Here is an 11,734-nt window from a genome sequence, read left to right on the forward strand (position 1 = left end):
AGCTTTTCTGTTGGCATAATTTTTAACGTTGAACTCATTGGTTTTCAAACTTTTTTGTGAGTTTTTTTTTAGCAGGAGTTCAATTATTTTAAGAACCTAACAGAAAATCTCAAGATATAAATTAGTCCATAGTGGGGCTGCTCAGGTTAATTCTGGGTCAGACTGTTGCTTGTAATTCTCCCCTCTAATTCAGTGCCTCCTGGGGCTCCTTAGAATATAACTGGGCAGCTACTGGTCTTTATTGTTTTACTTATAATTTTACCTTTGCTCTGCTTTATAAAAGTAAAAATTTTTTCCAGCAATATATAGAAATGACAATCTATTAAAAATGTTCTCTTTCAGAATAAAAATCTACACAAATTTGTTATAAAGTTATGAAGGATTACAAATTAAGACCTGTCCAAGTCCCTTTACCCTTTTCCCACAACAAATGAGAATCCTGCAATATTGCCCATTGTAGATTCCTGTGTGGTCTAGTTCCTTTTGGTTGCTTTTGGAAACAAAGTCCACTTTATTTCAAAACACTCAATTTTGGAAGCATCCATATAGTATATTTTTCATGCACAGCTCTCACAAATATTCCTACAGAAGGCAGAAGCTTCAGGGTAGGGGAAAGAGAGAAAGTTCTTGGTAACAGGAAGTGTCTCGATGATTCAACTGGAAAGATTTCTAGAAAAAGCTGTGAAACCAGGGATAGAAAAGCAACCCCCAACTGTGAACAGTCATGGGAAATTGAAAGATAGGAGGACATGCATAATTTAGCCTGGCTGACAAATTAGCATTCACTCCAGTCTATGAATACACTGCTTTGGCCTGCCCACAATTAAAATGCCAGCTTAGCTTTTAATTCAAGGGGCATTATAAGATCAGAAGAAAAAAATAACAGTTTCTAAAGTCTTTTATTCAGGGTACTGAAAACATCTTGAATTAAACTGAAGGAAAGCTCATTTACTTTCAACTACTTTTGCCACTTGTTTCCATAGACCAAGAGAAATGCAACATGGCAATTGCCTGGGACCGTCTTTGGGACTCCAAGAATTATTGCTGCCTGTTCCTGCTGCTGCTGATTATTTGGTCTAAATTTTTAAAATATAATTAGAACTCCAATTAAAATCTAGCCTGTCAGTGTTAAACATCCTTGAATTTAGCTATTTTAAAAACCACAAACTTTGAATTTAAGAAATGTGGCACAAAATATAATTGAGTAGCTATTAATATAAACAGTCTCTTCAAAATTAGATACCTGGTCTAGGTAGGCTTAAATATGCAAGAGCAGGCCCATCTGGAGATGAAGTTTTATGTTAATTTGTTCCCTGATCTCAAGCTGCTTCCTCAAGTATGTAAGGATTTCATTTATTGTAGATTATTTGGACTTTTTTCCAAGCTTTGTTTTCTTGACCTGGGAGGTCAGTTCTGGGTGGGGGGATGAACAATAGTAGTCAGGGAATTGTTATTTTTTTAAATAGGAAACTTCTGAGGTTGTATTTTTATCCCAAATGTGTGTGTGTGTGTGTGTGTGTGTGTGTGTATGTGTGTGGTGTATAATGTGAATTCACATTTCTAGATATATTTTTCTTCTAAAACCATGTAATAGCATCTCCTGAGGCTAGATTTAGGAGTAGAAAGAAGGAAGATTTATTTATTTATTGAAAGGTTCTTAAATAAAATCCAGTTTCCATTTGTCTAATAAGCTCCCGATGTATTAAAATACATTTTACATGTATCTGTGTGTGTATATATATATATGTGTGTGTGTGTGTATGTATATGTATATATATGTGTGTGTGTGTGTGTATGTGTGTGTGTGTGTGTGTGTGTGTGTGTGTGTGTGTATACATATACCCTGACTGTATGCTATCTGTGCACCTTTCTAAACTCAGTTCTATGTGAAGGTCACTGAGAAAGCATCAAATCTTCATGTAGCCTGTGGCATGATAAAGTGTACCAGATAATGAGCTAAAAACATATTTGGCTGTGATTATGAAGGCTAAGAGCAAGTAGTTTGTGTCTTAAAGGGATTTGACCAATTTATATAAACTTTTGTATTTATTAGCATAAAGACGTCCATAAATATTTCTCATTCTTACAAGATCTTTAGGATCTGATATCTTCTCTTTTCCCTGATGTCAGTGATTTGTGTGTCTTTTATTTTCCCAATTAGTTTGGTGAGAGGTTTACCAATTCAAATGGCTCTCTTAAAGATTGATATTTTAGCTTTACTGACTTTCTTTATTGTTTTCCTTTATATCTGTTCTTACCTTTACAATTATTTTATTATCATTTTGTTTTATATCTGATCTTTAGTAATTATGATTATATCTCTACTTATTGTTTATCATTTCTTCTACCTTTGTTGAATCTAATTTGCTGGAGGTTTTTTAGTTTCTTTTAAGTAGAAGTTAAGGTCATTGGTTTGAGACCTTTTACCTTTTCTAATATAAGTGTGTAATTAATATAAAGTATTTAAATTTTTCTAAGCACTGTTTAAGCTACATTTCACAAATTTTGATATTCTATGTTTTCATTTTCATTCAAATCAAAATATTTTTTAATTTCCCTGTGACTTCTTTGCTGTGTTATTTAGAGGTAAGTTATTTAGTTTTCAAATATTCATAAATTTTCTAGATATCACTCTGTTGTTTATTACTTATTTAATTCCATTTTGTTTGGAGAACATGCCTGAATTATTTTAAATTTATTGAGACCTGTATTATGGCCCAGAAAGTGATCTATCTTCAGAAATATTCCATTTTCACTTGAGAAGAATTAGTATTCTTGCTGTTTCATGGTGGTATGGCCTATAAATGTCAATTATGTCAAGTTGTTTACACTATTTTTCACATCTTCTGTATCCCTATTGATTTTCTGTCTAGTTGTTCCATCAATTATTGAGAGAGGAGCATTGAAATATCTGATTGCAATTGTAAATTTGTCTATTTTACTTTCCAGTTTTTTCATTTTGCTTCATATATTTTAAAGTTATGTTGTTAGGTGCATAAACATTTAGATTGTGATGATTTTTTTGATGGACTAATCCCTTTATTATCAGAAAATTCCATTTTTATCTCATATAACATTTCTTGCTCTGAAATCTAGATTTTATATGACTACAGTCATTCCAGCTTTCTACTGATTAATGCAAGCCTGAAAGCCTTTACATTTAACATATTTATATATTCTATTTAAAACAGATATATTATATACAGCTTAATGTCAGCTTTTTAAAAATACAATATGACAATATATGCCTTTTAATTGGTGATAGTATGGCTTCAAATAATATCATTCTATCTCATGTATATTACAAGGCCTTTACAACAGAATTCTTCCACTTCCCCTTTCCTACCCTGTATACCTTTGTTTTCATATATTTTATTTCTATATATGTTATTAACTTTATTGTAGTTATGTATGTAGTGAAGACATCTGAACCTCGCATTTAATTTGTGAGGATTTTTACCTACAAATTCAAGTAGTACTATTAAGAAAATGAAAAGGCAAGCCACAAACTGGGAGAAAATATTGGCAAAACATATACCCAGTAAGTGACTTATATCTGGAATCTATGGAGAACCCATATAACTCGATAATAGCTAAACCAAGAGCCCAATAAAAATGTGCACAATATTTGAACAGACATTTCAGCAAAGAAGATATATGAATGATAGATAAATATATGAAAAGATTTTCAATATCACTAGTCACTAGGGAGGTTCAAATTAAAACCACAATGAATAAATATTATACACCTATTAGAATAGTTAAAATTAAAAAGACTTGCCATACCAAATATTAGATTGGATGTGGAGGAACTTGACCTTTCATATACTGCTGGTAGAAATGTAAAATGGTACAACCACTTTTAAGCATACACTTACCATATAATTTAGCTATTTACCCATAACTATGCTCAGTGAAAGAAAAATGCATCATTTCACATAGAAAATTCTTGAAAATGCAAACTAATATATAGAGACAGAAAACAAATCAGTGGTTACCTGAGGACATAGTGGAAAGAAAGGAAAGGATGGATTATAAAGGGATATAAACAGGGTTTGTGTGTGATTGATATGTCTATATTCTTGATAATCGTGAAGGCCTCATTGGTACATACATATATAAAACCTCATCAAATTATACACTTCAGGTATGTGCAGTTTATTGTACATGAGGTATATCTCAACAAAAGCTAGACATGAAGTATTTTGCTTAAGTTTTAAAATAGATTATTGAATTTGAAATCCATTTGTGTTGTGACAAATTTGAACATTATTTTTTTTAGTTAAAATAGAGAGCTTTATATCTTTTAAATGTGTTTCCAATTGCTATAAATTATTCAATGCTTTTAATAAATGATTTTAATCATCTCCTAGCCTGAGTAATATGACTCATCAATGGTGGTCACTTAGAATTTTAAGAGATCAGAATTAAAAGTCCTGATTAGATATTGTATGTAGTCATTTCATAAAAAGGTGATTGTAAATGAAAAGTCATAGAAAGTTTTTATTTGCAAGTGGCATACAAATGTAGTATGTAATACCTCCCTACTTTTTTATTATTAAATTGCTTATCAAAATTATTTAATATAAACATCACTGTGGTCTGAATTCTTCTTCCAAAACTGTCTTTCCTTGGCTATTCTCTCTCTTTTTAACATTATAATTACTCTCTAATCACTGCTTAATAATTTCTTTTTTGTTAAATTTTCCCTGTTTAAATTACCATGTGCTGTGTCTCCTGATTGGGCCAAGGCTGATACATGGTACTGTAAATTGTGCTTGTATTTTAATATACATTGTTTTAGGTAACTCTGTATAGCTTATAAGTAAGATAATGCTTGAACAAAATCTAGTAGTTTCCAATAACCTAGATGATTACAATATTTTTCTCACAATATTCATTTGTATGTCTCATGAGATATGATGTGAATATATTACAAAGCAAGAACACTGATAATAAATCAGAAAATAATATGGCATGTGGCAAAGTCAACAAAATAAATATAGAGACAATAGAAGGCACTAAAAGATATATAAAGGAAATTTAACAGAAGGAACTTAGCAGTTATTCTTGTAATAGTCTATTAATCTTGCTTTCAAAATACTTATTCCAATGCTCTAATTGCATTATAAAAGAGATATTGATGAAGACCTACCTTCCGTTAAGGTAGTCTAAAAATGAGGGGCACCTGGGTGGCTCAGTCGGTTAAATGTCTGCCTTCGGCTCAGGTCATGATCCCAGGGTCCTGGGATTGAGCCCCGCATCAGGCTCCCCGCTCCACGGGAAGCCTTCTTCTCCCTCTCCCACTCCCCCTGCTTGTGCTCCTGCTCTCGCTGTGTCTCTCTCTGTCAAATAAATAAATAAAATCTTTAAAAAAAAAAGGTAGTCTAAAAATGAGCCAAGAAATTCTAGAAACTTTTAAATTAGCACAGTAAACCCAATTTAGCATGTTTATATAACATGATTATATTATTTCTAGACAGTCTGTGTATTACTAGGCATATTTTTTAAAAAACTCAATAAAAATTTACTAAATTATATTTTTAAAAAGGCTAATTTCAATTGGAAAACTAAAAAACAAACAAACAACAACACAGAAAAATGTGATGGCAATACCAACACCCACCATCTATGTTCTAGGAATAGTTGTTATAATAATATGAAATAATGTTCTACCAATTGATAAACTTAATGTTTTATAAGCAAAAATAAAAGCTTAGAGGAAGTTTGAAAACGTTTACAAGTGAGCTTATTTGTTATGTATAATTTTGTGTTATTATATTTTAACAATTACTAATTTAAGCCTAAAAGATGAATTGGATTTTAAGGCTAAAAGATACAATTTTCTGTTTCATATTTTGGATTTCCTTACAATGTGTGTTGTCATTTTATTTATTATTTTGTTTTAACTTTGTGTGCTCAATCTAAGTCTGAACCCCAAATTTTAGCACTATATGACCACCAAAACAGAGATCAGCCACTCATGTTACACCTTGTTTGGGGTACTGCTTTTGCATTCTCTGGCCATTGGAATCTTATCTCTGAAAATTCATTTGGGTATACTGAGTACAAAATCTGGTTCCAAGCAATACCTAGAGGGGCATATGGTATAAATATTTTGAAGTATGATTGCATTATATTCTTGAGCCATTATAATATGAAAACCCCTGCAGGATCAAGGCCCCAGCCTTGTTTTGTTTTCCCAGGGCCCTGGCTTGACTTGCAAAATATGAATTCGAAAATATCATAATTACATCTCATTTGAAATATTTAATAGCTCAGATCTTTCACTTTCAGTTTCTTTGTCAATGGTCTAAATTATGAGGTTTAATTTTGCAGTTATCACTAGAAGTATTTTAACTCATCTAAAGTATGATAACATATAGAAATATGATACTTGTGATGTATCAATGTTATATTATTATTAACAATATTTTCATGCTGTTATTATTAGACAAAAACAATCAACCTGGTTCCAGAATGTGAACATTACCTTCAATATAGGTAAAAGGAAAAAATATTTAATATGAATGGGAAATTATAGTAATGTATATTAATAATTAATGTCTAAGATCATTGGCATTTCCACAGTCAAGAAATGACTTTCTCCCCAGCCCAGATCTTTTTTGCCTGTTAATTCCAAAGAACTTTAGAAATACCAGACTGTCCATTTGTTCTACAAGTACTATCAGAGTAGGTCTTCATTTGACAGATGAATTATCTTGTAATTTAGAATTAAGGTTGAGAAAAAGTTTAAAATTTTTCAAAATCTTAAAAATGACCTAAAATATTTTTTTTATAATTCACATTTTTATTCTATAGCTGGAATTAAATAGAAACTCCAAAGCTTATAATTGTCAAGGACTGTAAGCTACTTTTCTGTAGTGGTTGTTTTATTTGATAGCTTATCGGCAAAATGAGGTAATGAAAATAAGTTACACAGTACGAGGGTATTAACTTACACAGTAAGTGAGAAGTAAGTTAATAATAGGCCTGTGAAAGTGCCTATCACATGGTAGATGCCCAATAAATATGAATTCCTTACTCTCTGTCCGTAGTAGCACAAATAATAAATGCCAGATCATAACTCAAATCTGCATATTTTTATTCCAAAACCAACCACTATATTCCACATGGTTGACCCATCTTCTATTCACACATTTAGCTAAATCGAAATGCATGCTAGTTTCAGTCAGGGCCTATCATGCCAAAGGGTATCAGTGTATTGCCACATTTTTATGATTAAAGTTTATCTGTGCAAGAAGCTACATATGAAAAAGCTGTCATGGCTTGACCTCTGGATCATAGGAAACCAGCTACATTTTACTTATTTTTCCATCTGTTCTTCTTATATTGGTGGTATATTGCCCTTTTATGACACATAGGCTCTTATAAACACCATGCATGCAGTGAGCAGTCAGGGTGCTTATCAAGAGTTTTCTCCTCTCTTCACTCCCATAGTATATCAAGCTTAGATTTCAGGGTCTATTTTTTCACAAACCCTCTTGATTTTACCTTAAATTCCCTTGACCATCTGTCCTTTTGGCACATGGCTCTGCAAAACCACAGTTCTATATCAACCCCATAACCCTCTTTTTCTATGCTGGAGAAAATCACAGGAAGCAGGAAGAGTAATTCCATTAAAATTCATGAACACCAATATCAAATAGATCCTTAACAATTCACCCAACTTTCCACAACGTGATTTCAAGCTCATTTCTCCTGACTCCTTTCATCCAGCTGTACTTTCAGTAATCTTTCTTTTAAAAAAAAAAAAAAGGTTTCATTTATTTATTTGACAGAGAGGGACACAGCGAGAGAGGGAACACAAGCAGCAGGCAGAGGGAGAGGGAGAAACAGGCTCCCCGCTGAGCAGAGAGCCCAATGTGGGGCTCGATCCCAGGACCCCGGGATCATGACCAGAGCAGAAGGCAGTAATCTTTCAACAACCTAGATTGTTGTATTTGAAAACAAGGGAGTTTTTATCATCTGGCTTATATTCTCAGCCTTAAGTTTCAGTGATTCTCTAATGATCAATGATCAAATGGGCAGATATATTTGTAAATGAGCTCATGAACTGAAATTCTCTCCACACATGTTGGCGATGGCATTGTTATCATTATTACATTTGTTGATTTGCAGAACGAATGGCTGATTGGGTTTTTTACTGAGACAGAGAAGAGTAAGACTGAGTTTGGGAGAAAGGGTAGGAAATCTTAAATCCTGAATGAATTCTACAATTATATTATACTTCTACCCCTAATATTTAGTGATCTTTCATCTCTAAAATTCATTTAGCTAAATGACAAAATACCAAAGACGATTTTGACAGAGGCATTGACAATAGTTGCAACAAAATCCCTGATCCTTCCTTTTATCACTCAAATTGAAAGACTCTTTGACCACGACTTAGACTGGAAAAAGATGTATTTCATTTTCACTAAATATCAATGTGATGATTGGTCAATGTTCTAATCTGTTTTGACAGTAACTAGGCAGAGTGTTATTTTTTCCTAAGATCTGTGAAAGCATTATACTAATGATGCATTCATCCATGACACTTGAAGGTTATTTCCCTTCAAAGATACTCAAAATGTTTAACATACGTTTATCTTCTTAAGAGCATAAGTTGAGAGCTAAAGAGAAAGAGCAAGCACTATTGGTAATATTCAAAATATAAGGATATTTAAGCACAAAGAACTTGGGTTTGATTTATCCAAAGATGCAAGAGAAGCAACTGATGGAACTCAAAAGAACCTAGCTTCCCAGGTCCCCAGCCACCTCTAAGAAATATTTTTCCTCCCAAATCACACTTCCTTTCACTGGAACTGCCATTTATGACAATGACATCTGGTTTCACATATCTTTTATTTTTGTACATATATCTTCTATTAAATGCTACTGAAGGAAAGATCCTATTCTTGAATAACAGCAAACACTTTGCTTTTGACCTATCACTCCTCTGTGGAGGAGGAAAAATTTCTATTTTCAGTCAAAAAAAAAAGTTACTTACTGAGCACATATTATGGAAGATCAATCTTCATGTTTGCAACACATTGTCTTTAAATACTTATCAAAATACCCATCAAGTGCTCCTCCCACCAAACATAAGTATAAACCATGGCAACCATAGAGCAGTTCTGAGAGTCAGGTAGTCTTTCCACCTGACTATTTCAGATAGCTGCAAATACCAGAAAACTGCTTAGCAGGAACTCAGACACTGTGTCATGTATTCATTTCATACAAGAAGTTGAGGGAAAGACACTACTTGGGTCGCTTCTTACTTTCTTGCTGTACCATTTTTGTAATGGCTGCTGACAGACATCGTCTCTTCCCTGTACAAAGGAAAAAAAAAGGGAAAGAACGCATTGGTGGACAGTGAGCAGAACCTGGCTACTTGTAGCTGCAAGGGATACTGGGAATTTGATGTTTTACTTTTACTTGAGAGACAGGCAAAGAAGGGGAGTGGAACAGGTAGTAAGTGAGCAAACCCACCATTTCTGCTCCACAGTCTCTCTACCTCTGCCCACTTCTATCTTGTCTAGTCAAATGGAAGAGCCAGCCACTGATTCAGAGGGGAAATCAGGAGGATGTTCTGGGAGTATAACCTAGAAAGCTTTCCAAAATTAGCTCTTCTTAATTAATGGCTATACAAATTCCCTAGTTCCCAGCATCATAAATTGATTTTTCTTACAAAATAAGCATCTAAAGATGCTGAAAGAATTACTAAAAGAGCTAGACAAGTCATACTAAAAAGCAAAGTTCTTATAATGAAATATCTAAGATACACTTGATAAGGGAAATATTAATAGCTACTTGTGCTGCATTTTTCACACTCTCAGCTTGCCTGTTGTGTATGTATTTAACAATATGAAGACCTGTAAGTAGGAAGGCCACCAAGTCACCCTCACCAGGATATTTTTATCCACATTTTTAAAATGACTTACTCCTCTATTCCACTCAGGATTACCCTGCCTTCAGGAAAAAGACTGAGGTCAGAATCATCTAGCATGCTTAGAATAATACAAGATGAAGTTTGTGGCACTTGTCATGTGACTTTGAGCAAGCTATTAAACCTTTTTGAACCTTGCTTGTATCATCTATAAATGAGATCTTTATAAATATACTGGAAAGAGGCTATGATTGTCAAATAAAGCAACATTTGTCACTGTACATGTAAGGAATTATTACTAAGGTATCATTTCATTCTGAGACAACATTTCTGGAAACTTAGTTAAAAATTCCGATGCATGGCGCACGCGCAGGCCTGCATGTAAGACCTCAGGATGGCCCGCACTACGGAACCAGTGGCAAAGAAGATCTTTAAAGAAGTTTTAATAGTTGAACTCTTGGGCGTTTTTGGAGCATATTTTTTGTTTAATAAGATGAACACAAGCCAAGATTTCAGGCAAACAATGAGCAAGAAATTTCCCTCCATCTTGGAAGTTTATTACAAATCCATTGAACAGTCTGGACTGTACGGAGTCAGAGAACAAGAGCAGGAAAAATGGTTGAATAGCAAAAATTAGGACCAGTCATCACGTTCAGCCTCCCATCTAAGCTGTTTGAGACCTTTGTGAGGGAGAAGAAAGATGAGGACACCACATTGCAGACTCCTGGCCCCACAGAACGAAACAGGAACTTCTGGTCTGCCATGGCTCACAGTCATTTCCCATCCACTATGCAAATCCCCTGCTTTTGTTTGTTGCTTTCCTTTGGCATTTATTATTAAAGACTACTGTTTAACAAATAAAAGATTAGGAGAGGAAAGGAAAAAAAAATTCTGATGCATGATAAAGGAAAACCAACAGTAGTACCTATTATTATTACTATTATTATTATTATTAACATAATTTCTGTGTTTTCCTATGTGTCAGATACTTTGCTAAGAATATTAGATACTTTGTTCCTCTTCAAAAAAAAATACTTTACAGATGAGAAACCTAAGATTTGTGAGATCAAGTAATGAGCCCAAGATCAACTTACCAGTAAGTGGTGGCCCTGGATTCACACCTACATTCTTTTAATTGAGTTCAAATGATTTCCTAGTACCCAGTATATTAGGTACTCAATAAAAGAATCTGAAATTATTCCATCCTGTTGTTTATGTCTATAAATTGTGCATCTCCTTTTCGAGCTGTGCTTGGGATCAAGTAAAGGCAAATGAGCTTTTGTTACGCTTACCCATTTTTCAGGAATTACGTTACCTTCAGTCTTACCTACTCTTTCTATTGAAAGGAAAGTTTTGTTGATCTCATACCAAATTCTTTATGCAGCATGTTTGCCTCAGTCACCATGTGCAGGATAGAATTAAAAAATCTTATGGGGATTGATCATAGATTCATCCATCCATCCATCTACAAATCCTTGTCGAATACCCTACTAAGTTTTCAAACATCTTTCTAGGATGAAAATTTGACATTTTTTTTTAGGATTTTGGTAAAGTGAATCAGAACTTAATCAAGAACTGGGTAAATGTTTAAAAAATAATAATTGACATACATTTTAATAATGATTGTATTATTTTACTAGTTATTAGGCAAATATACATTCCAGAGGCTCTTGGCATTTACTGTTGATTAACATGGTCTCACCTGGGATGGTGATGCTAGCTTTGATTTCAGTGGCTTTATATTTCTTGTATAGTTATTTAAAACTGATAATTTAGTTCATGATGCAAAATTATGCAATTGCTATGTAGATTAGCCATTAAATCTTACTTTCTATGTGGACA

The 11,734-nt window shown here is 33.4% G+C and overlaps 1 protein-coding gene across 1 annotated transcript; it reads left to right on the top strand.

Annotated features, from left to right (window-relative positions):
- Window positions 1-10,286: 10,286 nt before the first annotated feature.
- Window positions 10,287-10,529, top strand: LOC113928059 (protein CEBPZOS-like). The gene has a single exon (XM_027604144.2). The coding sequence runs from the start codon at window positions 10,287-10,289 to the stop codon at window positions 10,527-10,529; it is 243 nt and encodes an 80-aa protein (XP_027459945.2).
- The last annotated feature ends 1,205 nt before the right edge of the window (window positions 10,530-11,734 follow it).

The sequence above is a fragment of the Zalophus californianus genome, chromosome 7, assembly GCF_009762305.2.
Source record: "Zalophus californianus isolate mZalCal1 chromosome 7, mZalCal1.pri.v2, whole genome shotgun sequence".
Taxonomy (NCBI): Eukaryota; Metazoa; Chordata; class Mammalia; order Carnivora; family Otariidae; genus Zalophus; species Zalophus californianus.

Excerpts from the sequence above, each read along its gene's own strand:
- LOC113928059 (XM_027604144.2), top strand. The coding sequence starts at position 10,287 with ATGGCCCGCACTACGGAACCAGTGGCAAAGAAGATCTTTAAAGAAGTT.